The sequence below is a fragment of the Amphimedon queenslandica genome, unplaced genomic scaffold, assembly GCF_000090795.2.
Source record: "Amphimedon queenslandica unplaced genomic scaffold, v1.1 AMPQUscaffold_13501, whole genome shotgun sequence".
Taxonomy (NCBI): domain Eukaryota; kingdom Metazoa; phylum Porifera; class Demospongiae; order Haplosclerida; family Niphatidae; genus Amphimedon; species Amphimedon queenslandica.
In genome coordinates, this window is record NW_003546263.1 from 150,496 (window position 1) to 168,752 (window position 18,257).

Here is an 18,257-nt window from a genome sequence, read left to right on the forward strand (position 1 = left end):
CATGTATTTATGATTCATTATGAGAGGGAAGTCTACACCTGCTATTGCAAATACAATTAAAAAGTTCCAGAAATGTCATATGTATGTTTTATATGCTTAGTTGTGAAAGGGGAGAGAGAGAGAGAGAGTTTACTGTCAAATTTCTAATTTAAGTATGTGGTGAAGGTCAGAGTCCAAGGGAGGAGGTGGTGGTAATGCTCTTATCTTTTCTTCTGGTGCTGCTGGATAGCCCCACTGATTAGTAGTCTGGATTTGATGATCATACTCTGCACTAGTGGGCCCTGGATTTGGGCAATTGTTGTTATCAAAATAATGAGAAGGAGGATTGATGTTGTTATGATGATGATGATGGTAATGATTATATGAGAGTGCTTGGTGATGCTGCTGTTGTTGATGATCTTCATATCCTTCTCCACTACCTTGCATATACTGTGCTTGCTGATGTCCACCAGTTTGATTGTATGAGCCCCACATTCCTAGACTATTGCCTGCATCCAACATAAAAGACAAAATATGCAAAGATAAGCTGCTAGAAGAGTCACTTACATGCGTGAGATTGCGACTGAGGAAAAGAAGCTGCTTGCAAATTGTAAGGCACATCAAAGTGGGAAATAGGGAAACCTAAAACTTGTAGAGCCTATGAGAGGAACATTGCAAGCACTCACTGTTTTGTGGATGGGCTACATAGTCATTTGATGAAGGAACAGTTGCATCTGACCAGGCTGTAAAATCAAAGACAAAGGAAATAATCATTTACAAGTGATACAGTGATTTTCCTAAAACTTGCATGATAGACAAGCAGAAATGTGTCATGCACATGCTCTGTTGTGGTCAGGAATAAAATGGATGCACCTACTTAATACTGACCACAACAGAGCATGTGCATAACACATTTCTGCTTGACTATCATGCAAGTTTAAGGAAAATCACTGTAAAAGGGTGAGAACAAGGTAATTATTATTCTAAGTAGGTGAGAATAATTTTTATAAGTAGGTGAAAACAAGGTATTATTATTATGAGGTGAGAACAAGGTCATTACTATAAGTAGGTGAATATAAGTGAGAACTAAACACTGACTTTACTTACAAGCTGAGGAATATCCTTCAGCAGAAAAGCCTCCATCTATATAGTATAAGAGTATAAGATAAAATTGTAATGCATGCAAGCAAGTACTTACATGATGGTGGATGCTGATGCTGATGGTGATGATAGTAAGATATCTGTTTTGTCGCTTGAGGTGACACAAAAGAAAATTCCCTAAAATTACCATTATAATGAAAGTGTGCCTGTGACATGTTTAATGCTCCACTTTGCATTTCCTGTGCTGGCGTATAATCTAAATAAGAAGGAGGAAGGGGAGGAGGAGGAGGAGGGTGAGGGTGAGAGGTTCCGCTGCTTCTGTTGTAATTGACAGGCTGTCCCTGTATTCTAGGTGCATCAGAGAATGAGTCAATTAGTGGATGGACGAGCAGCCCAGCTAGGCCTGGGTATATGATTGCTGGAGTTGAGCTAGGAGGAGGAGTGGATGCATGCTGCTGGCTTATATCATGAGGCTCTGCATCACTTTTCCTTTCTGGATTGTTCACAGACGGTGAAGTAGGAGATGAGAAGACTCCTGTTCCACTACTTTCAATTGTTTCTATAACAAAAACACACAATAAAGTGCTAAATTTAGTACAGCACACAGAATGATAATATTCATCATACGTTTATAAGAATATTGCTTTATATTTGTAATGATTATTACTATCAAGATATTCTCTGACATGTAAAAGTACCTTTTTTGATCTCATTTGACGGGGAGTTCTTGCTATTGATAAGGGAAGAGTCACTGCTGTTGTTCTCGTTAGTATTGTTGCAATTGACAACAGTTGATGAGGAGGAGGATGTTGAACTGGTGGAGAGGGCCCTACTAAAATGTCCATCAACCTCGTGGCTGAGATCCTTATAGAATGTAATGATTTTAGAGGTCTTGTCTCCCAGAGAGCATTCACTTGGTGAAGAAGTCATCTCACGGTACCAGAGGCAGCAGACCGGTCGCGTTAATCATCTATCTAGAGTGCGGGCACCATTTATCTAATTTGCTGCTATCTTAACACCTCTATTAGCTTTAAAAGCACTGCTTACCAGAACAGAGGGTGGTAATAATACGCTCAGTCCTGTTTTGACGACTTTCCTGCTAAATGTTAGCACTTTGGACTGAAGAGCAATGGAGGTGCTGCAAATGCCGCGATGTAGCGCCATTCTGTGAATAGTTAATTAAAAGTTATTAAAATTTTATTTTTTGCATAATTAGAACTATATACGGATACAAACCCGAGCTAAGTTGCCTTGTCAGCTGTGTACAGTGTGGTCAACAAGTGTGAACAAGCTAGTCCTTCACAGCTATGTCTAAACTTCAATATGGGTGAGTTGATTGATGCTCAAGGTTTACAAGTAAATGTCAGGCTATGAATTTATATGAGCCTATGAATTTATATGAGCCTATGAATTTATATGAGCCTATGAATTTATATGAGCCTATCCCTATGCAAGTAGCTTTTGAATGCACTCCTTTTGGAGATTGTTGGAGATGATACAAGTACTGAGCATGTTCATGATAGTTCATCTGCCTCTAGATAATTAATTTTTGTGATTGTAATTTGTTATAGTATGTTTTTCTGTCTGTTTATATATTTATGTGGTGCCAGATTTTTTCTTGGCATTGCCTCAGTACTGATTCCTTTCTGTGCTCTAGTTTACTTTGCTTCTGTTCACTGCCCCCATAAAATCTAATAATTTCATTGCAAAATTAATGTTAAATAATGCAACTGCACAATTTATAAAAAACAACTTAAGAATCAGTTTCATTATAATATATACTAAAATGCTGAGCTAGCAATATTGAGCTACTCTTTATTACCCTGCTATTTCCCTTATCCTATCACTGCATGCATCAGTGATCATGAAGTTAATGATCTTATTTCTTTTAGCCCAATCACTGTTCACATGAAAGAAAAACGTGGCGGCAGGATAGAATTTGAATTCACTAACAACGAGAGTAAAAACCTCTACCTCCTAAACTACCATACCCCATTGGAAGGAATAAGGTCCTGCTACTTGAGCGTCAAGCACAAGGCGTCCGGAGAGAAGCAGAAATACAATGGGATTATTGCGAAAAGGCCTCCACCAACAAAAGGCTCTCACTGCATGCTCCTCAAACCAGGAGAGTCACGCAGTACCACCGTTAACCTCACTGATGCATACACCTTCCCTCATAGCGGGGAATACACGATTGAGTACACTAGACCACTAGTATACTTCACTGAAGATGATATGAAGAAACACAGTGAGGATTCTCCTTTGCCTTACCACCCCAAGCAACATGAGTTCCTTCCTTTGACCGATCCTTTGACAATTTACATGGGAGCAACTCCTCATAAACCAAGAGATGAAGAGCCCAAAAGAGCCCCAGTGGATAATGTAGTAGTAGTTAATGGGTCTGGTGATCAGGAAAAAGTCATAAGAGATCTCCACAGGGAAATGGTCACCATTGGTTATCCAATGGTCATAAGAGCTGTGAAAAAGAATTCAAAGTTATACAAGACATGGTTTGGTGATGAATCTTACCAAAGTCACGTTTTAAGTGTCTATGAGAAATGCTACCATCATCTAAGCAATGACGTTTGCAAGTATCAGTTTGGAGGCTCAGACTGCACTGGGAACGACTTTGCTTACACGATTCAAGGAACTCATAAAGTCTTCCTCTGTGGCCTCTTCAAAAAGGCTAGCACGAAATCACGATTCTCTGGCGATGACAGCAAGCAACAGACGCTGGTTCACGAATGGTCGCATGCTTTTGGATTTACAGACGATGATGGTGGTCATGGCTATGGATCACATACTGGTCAAGAACTGGCTAAACACCATCCAGGCATTGCTACTCACAATGCTGATAACTATGGATACTTCTACTGCGATGTCATGCTGGAACACCATCAGAACTAAACGTACTGCTAGTGTGATTTCACTGATTTATATTAAACTTGATTTTCTTAGTATGATGATGTGCTACATGTGTTACAATAATCATTGTTTATATTGAGTGATTGTAGCATTTATAATAATTTATCATAATGCTTTAAAAATTCATTGATTATATGTAGTAATTGTGAGTCTACTGGAGATGACACTCATTGGCGACTTTACTCGCAAAATGATCGGTGACTTTCTCTCTCAGTCGCTCTATCTCTTTCCGGTTCTTCTGTACTTGAGTTAATTGTTGCTCATACTTTCTTGCTGGATCCAACTCAGAATCAGTTTTATGATCACCATTACCAGTAGCACCACCTCCTTGTGAATGAGAGTAATATTTAAAATAATAAAAGAATGAAATAGATGCTGTCAATGTATTGCTAAAAATTCTGTGGTACAGCAAAGATTTCTTTTTTGCTTGGTCAATTTTGGGACAATTTTCTAGTTATAGTTTAATTTTATTAGTCTCACCTAGCAATAGTGACATATCTGGTTCTTTTCCTTCAAATATTGATGAAGCTAAACTAACTAATGAATCTACCTCTTCAACACACTGTGATACCTACATAAGTACTTAATAACTGTTAATAACAAGTACACCACACCCACCTCTTGACTAAGTGCTTGCAGTGATTCGTCGCTTCCATCACTTACTGGGCTCACGCTGACAATGCCACTCCTACCAACCTAATTAATAATAGTTATTAATAGTTATTAATAGTTATTCTTAGTTATTAATAGTTATAACAGACCTCTGGTGGCTCTTGAAGGCCATAATTTTTCTCCATTAAAATTTGATTCTGTTTTACAAGCTATGAAGAAAAAAGAAGGATGTCATTTTAATGAAATCAAAAAGGGTCATTTACACAATGTATATTAATATTAAAAATTAGAACTCACATCTCCAAAGGATGACTTTAGATCTGCTACAGTTCCTTGACTTAATTTTAATTCATTGTTAAGAGCTGTCATTACATCCTAAAGAGATTGATGTACCCCATAGTCACAAATAAATGAAACATACCGAGTTCTTGAGGAGTTGTAATTCTAACTGTCTGTTCCTTTTGGTGACTGTCTTGTATTGTTCCTTTAGTTTTGCAGTAGCTTCCTGGAATCTTAGTTTATGTCTTTCTCTCATGTCACGCAAATCCTGTCTATTCTTTTCCTCTAATTCAGTGATTTGCTACAAAAAAAACAACAAGAAAGAGAGAGAGAAGGGGGGAGGCAGGAGTATAAAAGCTACAAATATAGATGTTCTCTTTTACCTGCTTGCTTTTCATTAGTTCGATTTTATATTGTGAGATATCAGAGTGCAATTCAACTAGTCTCCTATCACTTGTCTCACATTGCAGTCTATGAAAAATTGTAAATGAAAATAATTATAACAAAATACTGGAGCTAAAAGTATAATATCCAGAGATCCCAGTACATGGCATTTGGGGCTCAAACATTCCACACAACATAACAATAAATTTGGTCAAAGACCCTGTACTATATAGTACAGGGACTTGAACTCAATGTTTGAATCACTTTTTAAAATGTATAAAAAATTCAATTTTGATTGGAATCAGCTCAAACTTGCTGCACAACTTAAGTACATGTATATGCATCAGATAAAATTATAAAAATGTGAAATTCTCTCCTAGTCAATTTTGGCAAAATTTCACCAGAATCTCTGTACTATAGTACAGGGGTTTCAGCCCAATTTTTAAAAATTCGTAAAAAAATCAATTTTGATCGGAATCAGTTCAAACTTGCTACACAACCTAAGTACATGTATATGTATCAGATAGAATTATAAAAATGGAGAATTCTCTCCTAGTCAATTTTGGCAAAATTTTGCCAAAATCCCTGTACTATAGTACAGGGGTTTCGGCCCAATTCTGAGCAATTTTTAAAAATGCGTAAAAAATTCAATTTTGATCGGAATCAGTTTAAACTTGCTACACAACCTAAGTACATGTATATGCATCAGATAAAATTATAAAAATGGAGAATTCTCTCCTAGTCAATTTTGGCAAAATTTGGCCAAAATCCCTGTACTATAGTACAGGGACTTTGGCCCAAATTTTGAGCAATTTTTAAAAATTCGTAAAAAATTCAATTTTGATCGGAATCAGTTTAAACTTGCTACACAACCTAAGTACATGTATATGCATCAGATAAAATTATAAAAATGGAGAATTCTCTCCTAGTCAATTTGGACTAAATAGCCTGTACTATTATACAGGGTCTTCAATGTGGAAAAAAATCCTGTGGTAAGCCATGATGATGGCCATAGCTCAAAGTGACGATAATTATACTTGTCAGAGCTGATTCAAACTTTCTACAAACATGGGAATATACAGATTGTGTGAACAGCTTTATTAGGACGGCTTTAATAGTGTTAATTATATAATAATGTGTCAGTAATAATAATCAACACAATGCATTACATTTATTACCTCAGGTCACTATTATCTTGCTTTAGATCGCGAATATTTATAGACATTTCTCTTAACATTGTTTCCTATGAAAGAAGTAAATAACATAATAAATAAATATACATTACCTTATCTCTTAGTTCATCAATTTGTGCCATAATTTTGTCCTCTTTTTCCCTCAGTCTCTCGCTCAATAGAATATTCTGTGAATGAAGCTCGGTCACTTGCTCCTTCATGCTATAGTGCTCTTCCATTGTTGGTGTATTCCCCAAATAACCCTCCAACTTCACTATCTTATCTCTATTAGAAGTATAAGAATATTTAAAATGCCAGGCATTTTTATTTATTATAAATTATTTGTATCATCTGATCCAAATCATTTGGCAACAAAAAGCAATAATGAGTACTATACAAACATGCTTCTGCTTCTCATCCAATACATTAATAAGTACAATTAAATTAATCTAGCATTGTGTCAGTAATATATAAAATTAAAAATATCTATAGTATCATTACACGTACTCTAGCAATTTAATTTTTGCTTTATATCTGTCAGCGTCTGTCTCCAACTGACTGATATGTGAGTCTTTATCTGATATCTATTGAAAGAGATGGAGAGGGAAGGAGGGAGGGTAGGGGAGAAGGTAAAAAGGGTCATGTGTGGATACATGTAGCTGGTCTCTTACTTTGTCTCTCATTACATCACTCTCTGATTTGGCTTTCTCCAATTCGTAATAAGCTTCACTGTAAACAAGAGAGAAGGAAAAAGAGGAAAGAAGGGAAAATAGAAAACAAAGAGAGAGAGAGAGAGAGAGAGAAATTAAATTCAAGCAGGACACATGAGCTCCTAATGAACAGCATTAGCCAGCAGATGTTCTATTACTCACAGACACTTACTCACAAGCCTTCCAGAACATGTACATGTACATCCAAGCTACCACATAATGCATTTAGTCTCATGTACAAGTACATGCATACATGTACAGTAATGTTATGCACAATTGCACATGTACATGTAGCTTGAGCCATTTAATAAATTAAAGTATTGCACATAAGAATGGAACTAACAATAGAAGTTAACTGTATAATAGTATAAGGATCAAATCAACAAGTCAGAAGGTTAATAATACATTCCTAGTATATAGAAACCAATGCAATTATCCTTCTTAATATTATTATTGGCTTTTAATTTTAGATTATTACTTACTCTAATTTCCGGGACAGTATATCAAGTTTAACTGGAGCAGACAGGCCGACATTTGCCTCTCCTCCAACATTACCCTAAAAGAGAAAAACAAACATACTTTACTAATAATACTAATATTATTATTAAGGATACCACCAGACTATAGTGACAACAATAACAACAACAACACATACTTCGTCAATACTTGACTATAAACAAAGACTGCATTGATTTAAAAAAGAAAACAACACAGTGTTCAAAACATTCCTTTTTTTGAATAAACGACCTCCTTCTCTTCCAATAAAATATGTACTGTACTACTGTTACCACTGTACATTACATCAGTCCTGTATTACTTACTTCATTTGCTTGTGGTAGAGTGAGTAAACGTAACTGGGAGTCTTTCTTCTTACAATCTTGTTGTAGTCTAGTTATGGTGTTCTTCTGTCTGTTAAAATGATAAAGACAACATAAATATTTAACATTCTAGTAGTGTGTTAACACAATATAGCCCATTTCTATGTATGCGGTCCATTAAAAGCTACAATTTACTTTTCTATTATTTGACTCTTTTCTGTCAACAGCGACATTAAATTTCTCATTCGATCCGCATGAAGAAGTTCCTTTACTGGTGAAGATCTTTCGCTACCACCTCCCGTTCTCGTAGGCGAGAGTGAGACGCAAGAAAAACTAGAACTTAAAACATCTAATTTGTTCCCTTTTCTACGAGGAGTGCCAACTACAGAGGTACCCTCATGAGGTGTGGTCGATCGTTGAGAAGTGATAATGGCTGCTGAAGAAGAACCACCCACCAGTGGAGCAACTTTAGCTGTTGGAGGAGGCTTGTGAGGAGTGGACTCGTGGACTGCCTGAGGCTGTTCTCGGGTAGTCGGGGGTTGTAGGGAACGAGTCTCTTCATCAGGGGTAGTCACGTCTTTACTGGTTACTGGTACAGGGAAATGACGGGTGGGCTTATTGAGAGAACTAGCGCTTTCCTCTTGAGATGACATGATGAGTTCTGTCGATGGACAGTTTCTGAATAAACTCAGTACTGATGACTGGACAATGATGATTTCAAAAAGGAGGAGGGAAGAGGGAGGAGAAGAGAATGGACATATGGGCCGGGTGTCTTTTTCTTTAATTTATCTTCTTTTTAAAGTTCACGCATGCGCACTGTATCTAAGATCTCTAATTTGCGTGGGTGTTGATACACGAGCCCCACCTCTCATCTGGACTATAATAATGGCTACTGCTTCAAAGAGTCTTCCAATGCTTTATAGGGACTTGGGGAGAACTGGAATGAGACTCTCTATTGTGGGCCTCGGTGGATCAGGATGGGGCAAGAACTATGGGCCATATGATGAGAAAGAAGCCGTCAGGGCTTTCCAGTAAGAAATGAATGAAATTACATTTTCCACCCATTGTTTGTTTATTCCAGCCATGCTCTTGATCGTGGTGTTAATTACATAGACACGGCATATTGGTATGGCCAGGGACATTCTGAAAAGTTCCTTGGTCAGCACCTCCTGCCGACAGTTTCTCGTGATAGATACTTCATAGCAACCAAAGTCGGTCGCTACGAATTGGATCTACCAAACATGTTTAATTTCACTGCCGAGAGGGTCACAAAAAGCCTCGAGGAGAGCCTCCGTCGACTTCAGCTCAGCGAGGTTGACATCATTCAAATTCACGACGTAGAGTTCTCATTATCGGTGAACCAGATTCTCCATGAGACTCTCCCAGCGCTAGAGAGACTGAAAGAGAAAGGTCTCTGTCGCCATATTGGTATCACTGGGTACCCACTCGGTCCTTTAAAAGAAGTCATTTCACAGAGCTCAGTTCAAATCGATAGCATTTTATCGTATTGTCGTCTCTCTCTTAATGACTGGACGTTAAAAAACGAGTTCCAATTTTTTAAAGAAAATAAAGTCCCTATTATCAATGCTTGCCCTGTATCAATGGGTTTATTGACCGAGGGGCCTGTACAGGATTGGCATCCGTCTCTCCCATGGATTAGAGACGCTTGCAACAGAGCTGTCCAATACTGTAGGGAACAAGGAGTGGATATAACTAAACTAGCTCTTCATTATTCCACTTCTTTTGAAGAGGTACTTAATACATGTACATATTTATATAATTTTATTAATCTTTTTATAGGCAGTGACTACACTGGTGAGTATGTGTGACACGGAGATGGTTGATAAGAATCTTGACTCGGCTCTCTCTCCTCTCACTCCTCATGAGGAAGGCGTGATGCAACATTTACTGGATAATGTTTTTGGTGACATGACTCAGAGGCACTGGGAAGGAGTGGAACTCGTTAGCTACTGGAATGCTACCAGAAAGTGATTATATATTTTAGAAGACAGAATTTAAAGTGACATTATTTTTTTGTAAAAATAACAATACATTGCTACCACATTAAATTATTGGTTATTAGTTTTAAAGTTTCCAATTTGTTCCCAGTACTCTTTTAGCTCCACACCTTCCCAGTGTCTCTGTGGAAGGCGACTGAAAAATTTCTCTAAATCTCCTGCCACTTTCTTCTCTTTCTCTGTCATTGGGCTGAGGACAGCAGAGAGATTCCTGTCAAGCATTTGAGTATCACTAATTGTAACTAAAGTTGTCACAACCTAGAGAAGAAAACTAGATTTTAAAAGTTGCAATCTTTATAGAGACTCATATTCTCTCACTTCATCAAAGCTGGTAGAATAATTCACAGCTAGTCTTGTAATATCAACTCCTTTGCTATTGCAATACTCTACTGCTTCCTTGCATTTATCTTTTATGTAAGGCAGTGCAGGGTTCCACCATTGAGGCCCTTCACTTGTCAGTAGCCCCATACTAACAGGGCTAGCATTAATGATTGAGACTCCATGAGATTTAAAGAAATCAAAATGATCTTTTAGAGAGTTATCATTCAACGTTAGCCTTGCATACGATAAAACCGAATCAATCTTAATGTGATGCGAGTGAGCTATTATCTCTTTTAGGGGCCCAATGGGATAACCAGTGATGCCTATTGCTCTGCAGAATCCTTTATCTTTCAGTTCCTGTATTGCTGGGAGTGCCTCGTTCATTATGATGTCAAGAGATGGAGCAAACTCAACATCATGAAGTTGCAGGATGTCCACATGCTCCAACTGAAGTCGTTTCAAGGATTCCTCAAAACCTTTTAAAATCGTCTCACGAGAAAAATCAAACCTTTTCTTTACATCCCAAAAGTACCGACCGACTTTCGTACCAATGTAATACTTATCCCTAGGCACCCTGGAGAGAACTCGGCCAAGAAAACTCTCTGAGCGTCCTTCACCATAAAATGGAGATGTATCAATGTAATTGACACCCTTGTCAAGAGAGGACCTGAAATAAAAATATTTTAGCTAAAATACCTTTGCTATATATACACACACCCACTTGAGCTTGCTCTGCTGTCTGCACTGTGGTACAGCTTACCTCAATGCTTCTTCTGCTTTTTTTCTCGTCATATTCTCCGTATATTCCACCATATCCAGACCCTCCAAGGCTCAGACAACACAAACGCAAGCCAGTAGAACCAATTTCTTTGTAAAGGAGCTTACAAGATGCAGCCATTTTGTGAGTGGGCGTTGCGGAGCTCGTTATTAAAAATTAATTAAAAGTGTGAAGAGAGTTAAAAATTTAATAATAAGGAGTGATAATAATAGATCTTTATGACAATGATGAAGAAATGAGAGAAAGAAGGGACAGCCTCTAAGTCCAAGACAAATCATCTCTTTGCAATGTTGTTTGCAATCGCTTCATTTTCCTTAGCATCTTGAGATTATCATTACAAAAAGCTCTAGGAGAACTAGCTGCTATACAGTCTCTAGTACTAGCAGCATCTCCACGAGTGGCTGTACAGTAACAAGAGCAAGTACAGTGATGACTGGTGGAACGACTTTTATCATCATCATGATGATAATGGGAATCTGTATAACTTCTGCCTAAATAATAATGAGGTATGAGATGCTTTGTAATATAATACATTAAAGTTACCTTTCTTGTGTGATTTAGGATTACTGGTATCAACTTGACGATGCTTTCTCTCGGATGCTAAAAGCTTTTTCACTATTTGTATCTGCTCCATTTTCCCTTCCAGTTGCTCTACGATTCGACTCAGCTCAGACTCAATCTCTCCAATGACTGGGTCTTGTCTTGAAGGAGATTGAGGTGATTTTGAAGGACTTGTCTCTTTTTTCTGTCGCTGCTGTTGTTGAAGTGATGTAGCCAATTCGCTGTGCTCACTGGGAAAAGAGAGGGAAGGAAAGGATGAAACACAAGACAAGAGAAAAAGAACATACAAAGTTAATCTTCCAAACTCAGCCTCTAAAGCAACTAAAAGTCCTTCCAATTCCTCACAAGATGGCTTGCTACCAAAACTACAACTCTTTTTCTTCTTCTTGGACCCCCGTGGTGAGGTCTTCCTCTTAGGGGGTGGGTTGGGTATGGAATTAGCAGCTACAGCTCCGCATAATAAAGGATTGTGACTCTTCATCAGTGATACAACTTTCTGATAGTTAGCAGTCACTGAATGTGAAGGGCCCGTAGACTATATATAAAAGAATATAACAACATTGGTAGCAACTTTACTTACTGTTCCAACTACAAATGGCACATCCTTCATTCTCAAATGGTAGTGTACTCCTGGTATTGGTTTACTGACTGCTACACTGTCTGCTGTTGCTGGAGGCTTTCTCCTATGACTACAAGTAGTGGTGACTGGAGCCTTCTTCTTTCTCCTCTGACCTCCATCTCTTCTATCCCTATCGTCATCATCATCCTAAAAATAAACAATGCTATCATGACTTTCCTGATCATTTACTTACCAAATATTGTAAGCGAGAGGGGGCTGTCTTCTGTGCTTGTCTCTTCTGCCATTGCTTCTGGAGTAGTCTTCCTTCTAGATTATCAAGCTTTGACTGAGAGATGGGGATAAAAAAAAAATATATATATATATAATCTTTATGTAGTATTACTTACTGATGCAAACACTTGTTCAGCTTGAAGCTTAGCTTGCTTATCTTCTAAGATTTGTAAACGTTCCTCAGTCTCCTTTAGAGGAGAGACATCAGAAAGAAGAGGAGGAGGAGGAGGAGGGGTAGAGAGGTCTATGGTTTCTTGATTCTCTTTCTCTCTTCCATCCTGCTCTCCTGTTGTTCTCTTCAGCCTGTCTTTCATCAGTTCTATCTCTTGCAATTGAAGCGAATATCTTGTATCAAGTGAGTCCAAACGATGAGAAAAATCTATCATTTGAAAAGCACAATAATAAATCTTACACTGTACATGCCATGCCAACCGTAATTGCATAAAATAATATCCATACATAATCAATTAGTACATTCCTATAATTTTATTTAAATATAATACTATGTACCTCTAGTTGGTTGTCTCTCAGGGCTTGTGGTCTCTCGTGATGCTCTTCCATCTTCATTGCTCCTCTCCTTCTCTCTTTGGTTCTCACGGGCACCAGAGGACAAGACTTGGTGCCTCGTTTCGTCCGAGAGTTTCTTAAATTTCCCTGCAGCTAGCGTTCGGTCTACTTCAAGCTGGTGAATCTTGCTTTGCAGTGACTTGAGAGCAGAAATAAAACCTGGAGTGAGAAAATAATGACAAGCATTCAAGTCCCACCCATTTTAAGAATTAGATCTAATTTTAATTAAATTGACTGTAAGTATTTATACGTCTCTGTTATTGACATGAAGTATATCAATTTTACCTTCACTGTTAGAGTCTTTAATACCAGTCAGTGCCAGAGGTAAAGGTTGATGGTGTTTATTGTATACACCAGAAAGAGGCTTGTATTCACCATAAAGATGCAATGGCTGCTTCTTGAAAGATACTGCAGAGGTGGCAGAGGTACTGCTTGGACTACTGAGGACACTAGAGCTGCCATCTGAGCCTTCTTCCATTAGAAAGAGAAGAAGAAATGAAGGCCTTGAAAGGACTCTTTTTAAAAAGTTGGTTTCTTTGAGCTATCTATTGCGCATGCGCAGTTTGAGTGGCTTAGACCACGCCTACCTAGATCTACCACGCCCTGGCCAAAGCGATTTCTTAGCGAGAAATGCAATTTAATAATGAATACAATTTTCCTAAAAATAACTGCACTCCTGCTAAAATTACCAACAATATCATATAACATCATATATAATGTAAATCTAGCAAAGGAACAACAATGACACAGCAAAGAGAACAAACTATCAAAGCACAGATAAGCAAAGTTTTGTTTAACACACTAGCAAAGTTAATATTTTGGTTGATAGCTCTTTCCAAAAGCTGGAACATCACTATAAAAACCCCTATGCTCAAAAGCAACACTCAAATCCAAAGTGTCTATGTTTTCAGCAAACTTTTTCCAATATTTTTCACTGTCTTCATCCCTTCTAAGTTTTCCAAATCCTGTTTCGTACAGGTTGTTGCAGATATTAGCAGGATCGACTACTCTTGGAGGAGATGGTAGTAGAGCATTTGGGAACGGATAATCACTGTCAAATAGTATACTAAATATTTTATTATGATATTAATATCACACTAAAAATAGCTCTTACTCAATTGTTTCAAACTTCTTAACCAAGGTTTTCACGTTTTTGGTTATGCTATATAACATGAGATTAATTTTAGATAATAAATTGAGATAATTACCACCTACTCTTTTGCTAGTTGCTTTTTAAAATTTTGTCGTAGTCTTCCTTTCATATGAATTTCAAACGGCTCAGCTGCTTTGATAACAAGCAAAGACATCATGTATGAAGTTGGTTTACGGCCCCCAATAGCCTCCCAGTTAACGGTTAAGCTCCAATACTTGGCTCTCTTGATATATTCTTTGACCTAAATATGGTTCTAATCATTACCTTTTTCAGCCAATTAATAATCATACCCTGAGAGTCTGATGGCTCATAAATTTTTTTTGCCATTTTGCAGCTCCTGCTGACAAACTACAATGTATAAAAAAGTACAAAGATGTACAGACAAACAGACTCTGAGGCTTACTGAAAAAATTCCGTAGGGCAATTTTTAGATACATACTGTGACAATTCAACAGGACTACCCCACATTGGTGATATCAATACATCAACATCAATAGTATTGTCAGGTGAGAATTGATACTTAAATTGGACTGAATTTTCTGTCATTTTGTCGGCAATATAGTTCCCTTTTAAGTGAACTTTTACGCATTCCTGAAGATCTGAAAGGAATTTTTTCCTCTTATCTCTGTCACGTAACTTGTCAGCCGTTAGACCTAAAATTATAAAAATCTATTACTGATTGCAATTGAAACAGACTGCGCATACTGGTTGAGTATATAACCAGGTCAATGTCAAACTTCATAGGAACATAAGTTCCATATCCCAATGAGCCTCCTTCAACAATTTCGCTGACAGCAATTCCACTATCAGTTCTAAAGTGTTGCTATGAACGTAAAAAAAGTTAAAATCGAATCCATCACTATTAACTCTACCTTAAGCAGAGAGCATACTGCTCGAACAGCTATAATGCTCAGCCTAACTTTTTGAGCAACTTGGCCTCTTGATAAAGTACCTACGTGTGGCATTGGGTTCGCCATTATTGCGCTGCAAAATTTGTAGCAATAATCAGCATAACTGTGTACGGTAGAGTAGATTTATAGCTGCTCCAGCTCAGCTAGCTAGATAGATGAGCTCAGCAGCTCCACCCAGAGAAGATCCACCCACGAGAAGATCCACCCACACACCTGTAGTCACGTGGTAGCAAATGGCTGCTCAACTCTTTTCCTTGCCTTATGTTAGACGAGGGATAAGGTAACAAATGATGTTGAAAAATAACAAATTTATAATTTTTGTAGGCTAATACATCTTAGCAATCCAGTCTTTAATAGTGCCAGAAGGGAAGATGTGTCCAAACTGTCAGGTAGCGAGCTGTGTACATAATTATCAACCTTATCTTTCCTTTACAGTTGCTGTTAATGATAGAATAAATGGATACAGAGTTACTAGAGTAAGAAAATATAAAGTTATTGAACTATTCCTCTCACACGCACACACACACATATATTGTACACTAGGTTACAGATGTACCTGATTTCAATCTAAAAGCTATAGAATTACTTCACGAGTCAACAAAAGCTCAACACTTGCACTTAGCAAGACAAGACTCCAACAATGTATTTGGGTATGCTATACCACCCACACACATTAATCAAAGCATCTATGCTAATACTCATAATTCCATACTCTCGTACCTAATAGTGTTGGTTTTAGAACTACACCAATGGATAGTACTGGCATATGTCATATACTGGAACACACTACATTGTGTGGTTCAGCCCATTATCCTGTAAGGGATCCATTCTTTAAAATGCTAACTCGTTCACTAGCGACATTCATGAATGCTTTCACTGGTAAGAAGATAATATTAAAGTACATTATCACTCTCTCCTACCTATTCTCTCTCTCTCTCTCTCTCTCTCTCTCTCTCTCTCTCTCTCTCTCTCTCTCTCTCTCTCTCTCTCTCTCTCTCTCTCTCTCTCTCTCCTCTTAGCAAATGATTGGACATTCTATCCATTCTCTATACAAAACTATAACGACTATCGGAATCTCCTGTCAGTCTACTGTGACTGTATGTTCCATCCTAACCTAAAGAATATGGACTTTCATCATAGTATTCATCATCAATAGTATTGTCAGGTGAGAATTGATACTTAAATTGGACTGAATTTTCTGTCATTTTGTCTGCATCTAGTGCATACAAAACGTTAAGGAAATCGAGCATAAATTTGCCTTCTCGGCGTACTCTGAGAGATTACATACACAATCCGAGACTCCAAATTGAACACTACTGCAGATTTCCAGAAAGAGGTAGCACTTGTAGCTGATGAAATGCACATTAAATAAGGACTTGTCTATGATAAGTTTACAGGTAATTTAAAATAATTCTAATAGTATTAATACTTTTTCTTTCAATAGGTGAATTGATTGGCTTTCGTGACATGGGAGACATCAATGAACATCTTCTTCAGCTTGAGAGGCAGATTGACACTAATGAGCAGAATAGAAACAACCAAGTCTTAGCTTCATCAGTACTCGTATTAATGATAAAAAGACTATTTACAAAATTAGTCTTTCCCTATGCATCTTTCCCTACAACTTCACTCACTGGAGATCAAATGGTCCCTATATTATATGAGGCCATAGTACTACGAATAGAAAAATGCGGCTTTAAAGTTGCATGCATTACTCTTGATGGTAACTCAGCCAACAGAAAGTTTTTCAAACTCATTGGAAGACATAGCTCTGAAGTAATGTACTACACCAAAAATCCATGTTCACTGACATGCAACGTTTACTTTATATCAGATCCACCTCATCTCATAAAAACCATCAGAAACTGTTTAGCAAGTAATAAAAGAAACATGGAGGTAATTTATATGTGCATGTATCACTAATAATTATTACTAATCATTTAGTTTAATGGTATGCCAATTTCTTGGAGATTTGTGAAAGACCTCTATCAAATGACATTGAAGTCTGAGGGACTTACGAGTCTACCTAAGCTCACATATGAGCACATTAATTTAACTGGTTTTTCAAAAATGAGAGTCGATTTAGCTGCACAAGTAAGGAAACATTTTCATAATCAAAAAATTGATAATTTGTTATAGGTTCTCAGTTCTACAGTCAGTATTGGAATGAAGACATTCTTACCAGATGAAAAACAGCACAAAGAAGAATTTACAGAAAGATAAAAGCTTGAGATCTAAGCTCTCGTGCTCAGCCTCCAACAGTGATGATTGATGAATAATAGTTATTATTATTATTACTAGAAACAATGTAAAACATTAAAGGGCTCAGCCTCGTAGATAATTAGCTGGAAAAAAGCAGAATCTCAACCTTAATAATGTTGCTGCTAGAAAACTCCTGACTTGTTTTTTACTTTAAGCCTTGCTACACTGACTTTAAAATAGCCATAAGATATAAAAAGGCTGGCCAGTTTAGTGCAGTCAGTGACAAAGGTGACATTATTATTATTATTATTATTGAAAAATTATAATTTTTTGGTTTGGACAAAAATAATTTTGATTGACGAAAATTTGAATTTGAAGCTATACGGTTCACACGTGTATTCACGTGACAAGTGAAAGCACGTGTATTCACGTGTGTCAGGTCACAGGCACTGTTTGGACTATAGAAATCCACATCATACAATGGCTGAAGCTGAACCTTGCTGTAAAAGACTTAAATTTGATGTTTCTTTCTTTGACGACGAGTCTGATGATGATTTCTACCACTCAGAACCTCCTATCGATCAATCCACTGCAAACCAGCTTCCTTTGATAGAAGATGAGGAATATACTAACCCGTTTGACTCCCTGCCAAATGAGGTAATACAAGAGATATGCATGATGCTCTCACTCAGAGATAAGATGTCCCTTAGATTAGTCAATAGAAGGCTCTACATGATATGTTCTGATCCCTATTTGTGGAGAAATGTTGTCATTGATGATGCATATCATAAGACAAATGCCCCATTCATCAAGTCGGCTTTACAAACATGTCGCCCACATGTACAGTCACTGAGTTTAAGGGGAGAACTACCGTTCAGTAAATATCAACGAATGATTCTTACATGTAAGAATATCC

General features: G+C 37.5%; 9 protein-coding genes across 10 annotated transcripts; 4 read left to right on the top strand and 5 right to left on the bottom strand.

The window, feature by feature from the left end:
• Positions 1-17: 17 nt before the first annotated feature.
• Positions 18-2,151, bottom strand: LOC100639976 (mediator of RNA polymerase II transcription subunit 13-like). The gene is made up of 6 exons (XM_003384035.3): positions 1,779-2,151; positions 1,178-1,639; positions 1,087-1,122; positions 666-722; positions 547-621; positions 18-488 (listed from the first exon to the last, which is right to left on the bottom strand). Exons 1-6 carry the CDS (start codon positions 2,008-2,010, stop codon positions 136-138), a joined length of 1,215 nt encoding a protein of 404 aa, XP_003384083.1. The 5' UTR covers positions 2,011-2,151; the 3' UTR covers positions 18-135.
• A 145-nt stretch (positions 2,152-2,296) lies between these two features.
• On the top strand, positions 2,297-4,084 carry LOC105316701 (extracellular protease-like). Its single transcript, XM_011411794.2, has 2 exons — positions 2,297-2,407; positions 2,973-4,084. Exons 1-2 carry the CDS (start codon positions 2,388-2,390, stop codon positions 3,985-3,987), a joined length of 1,035 nt encoding a protein of 344 aa, XP_011410096.2. The 5' UTR covers positions 2,297-2,387; the 3' UTR covers positions 3,988-4,084.
• On the bottom strand, positions 4,014-8,768 carry LOC100640103 (centrosomal protein of 85 kDa-like). Its single transcript, XM_019993103.1, has 14 exons — positions 8,176-8,768; positions 7,984-8,071; positions 7,645-7,718; positions 7,124-7,181; positions 6,960-7,036; positions 6,566-6,737; positions 6,459-6,523; positions 5,280-5,367; positions 5,039-5,197; positions 4,915-4,992; positions 4,767-4,826; positions 4,624-4,701; positions 4,486-4,576; positions 4,014-4,332 (listed from the first exon to the last, which is right to left on the bottom strand). Exons 1-14 carry the CDS (start codon positions 8,631-8,633, stop codon positions 4,157-4,159), a joined length of 1,722 nt encoding a protein of 573 aa, XP_019848662.1. The 5' UTR covers positions 8,634-8,768; the 3' UTR covers positions 4,014-4,156.
• Positions 8,769-8,813: 45 nt separating this feature from the next.
• On the top strand, positions 8,814-10,091 carry LOC100635678 (L-galactose dehydrogenase-like). Its single transcript, XM_003384001.3, has 3 exons — positions 8,814-9,011; positions 9,062-9,731; positions 9,781-10,091. The coding sequence occupies exons 1-3, from the start codon at positions 8,866-8,868 to the stop codon at positions 9,970-9,972; spliced, it is 1,008 nt and encodes a 335-aa protein (XP_003384049.3). The 5' UTR covers positions 8,814-8,865; the 3' UTR covers positions 9,973-10,091.
• Positions 9,980-11,170, bottom strand: LOC100640230 (L-galactose dehydrogenase-like). Its single transcript, XM_019993110.1, has 3 exons — positions 11,080-11,170; positions 10,317-10,986; positions 9,980-10,256 (listed from the first exon to the last, which is right to left on the bottom strand). The coding sequence occupies exons 1-3, from the start codon at positions 11,130-11,132 to the stop codon at positions 10,050-10,052; spliced, it is 930 nt and encodes a 309-aa protein (XP_019848669.1). The 5' UTR covers positions 11,133-11,170; the 3' UTR covers positions 9,980-10,049.
• Positions 11,171-11,216: 46 nt separating this feature from the next.
• LOC105316702 (centrosomal protein of 57 kDa-like) lies at positions 11,217-13,631 on the bottom strand. The gene is made up of 8 exons (XM_011411796.2): positions 13,361-13,631; positions 13,019-13,234; positions 12,625-12,887; positions 12,471-12,563; positions 12,239-12,424; positions 11,946-12,193; positions 11,641-11,888; positions 11,217-11,588 (listed from the first exon to the last, which is right to left on the bottom strand). Exons 1-8 carry the CDS (start codon positions 13,551-13,553, stop codon positions 11,356-11,358), a joined length of 1,680 nt encoding a protein of 559 aa, XP_011410098.1. The 5' UTR covers positions 13,554-13,631; the 3' UTR covers positions 11,217-11,355.
• Positions 13,632-13,770: 139 nt separating this feature from the next.
• Positions 13,771-15,286, bottom strand: LOC105316703 (2'-5'-oligoadenylate synthase 1A-like). Its single transcript, XM_019993108.1, has 7 exons — positions 15,101-15,286; positions 14,934-15,051; positions 14,632-14,881; positions 14,519-14,576; positions 14,291-14,469; positions 14,190-14,237; positions 13,771-14,141 (listed from the first exon to the last, which is right to left on the bottom strand). The coding sequence occupies exons 1-7, from the start codon at positions 15,203-15,205 to the stop codon at positions 13,886-13,888; spliced, it is 1,014 nt and encodes a 337-aa protein (XP_019848667.1). The 5' UTR covers positions 15,206-15,286; the 3' UTR covers positions 13,771-13,885.
• Positions 15,287-15,314: 28 nt separating this feature from the next.
• Positions 15,315-16,774, top strand: LOC109580199 (presequence protease, mitochondrial-like). Of its 2 annotated transcripts, none has more exons than XM_019993111.1 (7): positions 15,315-15,419; positions 15,464-15,528; positions 15,575-15,615; positions 15,683-15,789; positions 15,867-16,018; positions 16,159-16,536; positions 16,584-16,774. In XM_019993111.1, the coding sequence occupies exons 1-6, from the start codon at positions 15,373-15,375 to the stop codon at positions 16,293-16,295; spliced, it is 549 nt and encodes a 182-aa protein (XP_019848670.1). In that variant the 5' UTR covers positions 15,315-15,372; the 3' UTR covers positions 16,296-16,536; positions 16,584-16,774. The 2 variants fall into 2 exon arrangements, with proteins under 2 accessions (XP_019848670.1, XP_019848671.1); XM_019993112.1 differs by having other exon boundaries at positions 15,879-16,018.
• Positions 16,775-16,921: 147 nt separating this feature from the next.
• LOC109580200 (uncharacterized) lies at positions 16,922-17,512 on the top strand. Its single transcript, XM_019993113.1, has 3 exons — positions 16,922-17,035; positions 17,084-17,233; positions 17,279-17,512. The coding sequence occupies exons 1-3, from the start codon at positions 17,030-17,032 to the stop codon at positions 17,360-17,362; spliced, it is 240 nt and encodes a 79-aa protein (XP_019848672.1). The 5' UTR covers positions 16,922-17,029; the 3' UTR covers positions 17,363-17,512.
• Positions 17,513-18,257: the final 745 nt, after the last annotated feature.

Bases quoted from the DNA above. Each gene is read 5' to 3' on its own strand.
- LOC100639976 (XM_003384035.3), bottom strand. From the start codon at position 2,010: ATGACTTCTTCACCAAGTGAATGCTCTCTGGGAGACAAGACCTCTAAA. The intron at 1,640-1,778 runs GTACTTTTACAT...TTTTTGTTATAG, and splicing joins GTCAAATGAGATCAAAAAAG to AAACAATTGAAAGTAGTGGA. The intron at 723-1,086 runs GTAAGTAAAGTC...TTGATTTTACAG, and splicing joins TGAAGGATATTCCTCAGCTT to CCTGGTCAGATGCAACTGTT.
- LOC105316701 (XM_011411794.2), top strand. From the start codon at position 2,388: ATGTCTAAACTTCAATATGG. The intron at 2,408-2,972 runs GTGAGTTGATTG...TATTTCTTTTAG, and splicing joins ATGTCTAAACTTCAATATGG to CCCAATCACTGTTCACATGA.
- LOC100640103 (XM_019993103.1), bottom strand. From the start codon at position 8,633: ATGTCATCTCAAGAGGAAAGCGCTAGTTCTCTCAATAAGCCCACCCGT. The intron at 7,719-7,983 runs GTAAGTAATACA...TTTCTCTTTTAG, and splicing joins CTCTACCACAAGCAAATGAA to GGTAATGTTGGAGGAGAGGC. The intron at 6,524-6,565 runs GTAATGTATATT...CTTCTTTCATAG, and splicing joins TTGATGAACTAAGAGATAAG to GAAACAATGTTAAGAGAAAT.
- LOC100635678 (XM_003384001.3), top strand. From the start codon at position 8,866: ATGGCTACTGCTTCAAAGAGTCTTCCAATGCTTTATAGGGACTTGGGG. The intron at 9,012-9,061 runs GTAAGAAATGAA...TGTTTATTCCAG, and splicing joins GAAGCCGTCAGGGCTTTCCA to CCATGCTCTTGATCGTGGTG. The intron at 9,732-9,780 runs GTACTTAATACA...ATCTTTTTATAG, and splicing joins ATTCCACTTCTTTTGAAGAG to GCAGTGACTACACTGGTGAG.
- LOC100640230 (XM_019993110.1), bottom strand. From the start codon at position 11,132: ATGGTGGAATATACGGAGAATATGACGAGAAAAAAAGCAGAAGAAGCA. The intron at 10,987-11,079 runs GTAAGCTGTACC...TTTTTATTTCAG, and splicing joins AAAGCAGAAGAAGCATTGAG to GTCCTCTCTTGACAAGGGTG. The intron at 10,257-10,316 runs GTGAGAGAATAT...TTTCTTCTCTAG, and splicing joins ATTCTACCAGCTTTGATGAA to GTTGTGACAACTTTAGTTAC.
- LOC105316702 (XM_011411796.2), bottom strand. From the start codon at position 13,553: ATGGAAGAAGGCTCAGATGGCAGCTCTAGTGTCCTCAGTAGTCCAAGC. The intron at 13,235-13,360 runs GTAAAATTGATA...TTCTCACTCCAG, and splicing joins TAAAGACTCTAACAGTGAAG to GTTTTATTTCTGCTCTCAAG. The intron at 12,194-12,238 runs GTAAGTAAAGTT...TTTTATATATAG, and splicing joins TGCCATTTGTAGTTGGAACA to TCTACGGGCCCTTCACATTC.
- LOC105316703 (XM_019993108.1), bottom strand. From the start codon at position 15,205: ATGGCGAACCCAATGCCACACGTAGGTACTTTATCAAGAGGCCAAGTT. The intron at 14,577-14,631 runs GTAAGCCTCAGA...TATACATTGTAG, and splicing joins TGCCCTACGGAATTTTTTCA to TTTGTCAGCAGGAGCTGCAA. The intron at 14,470-14,518 runs GTATGATTATTA...AACCATATTTAG, and splicing joins TGAGCCATCAGACTCTCAGG to GTCAAAGAATATATCAAGAG.
- LOC109580199 (XM_019993111.1), top strand. From the start codon at position 15,373: ATGGCTGCTCAACTCTTTTCCTTGCCTTATGTTAGACGAGGGATAAG. The intron at 15,616-15,682 runs GTAAGAAAATAT...ATTGTACACTAG, and splicing joins ATGGATACAGAGTTACTAGA to GTTACAGATGTACCTGATTT. The intron at 16,019-16,158 runs GTAAGAAGATAA...CTCTCCTCTTAG, and splicing joins ATTCATGAATGCTTTCACTG to CAAATGATTGGACATTCTAT.
- LOC109580200 (XM_019993113.1), top strand. The intron at 17,234-17,278 runs GTAAGGAAACAT...AATTTGTTATAG, and splicing joins GAGTCGATTTAGCTGCACAA to GTTCTCAGTTCTACAGTCAG.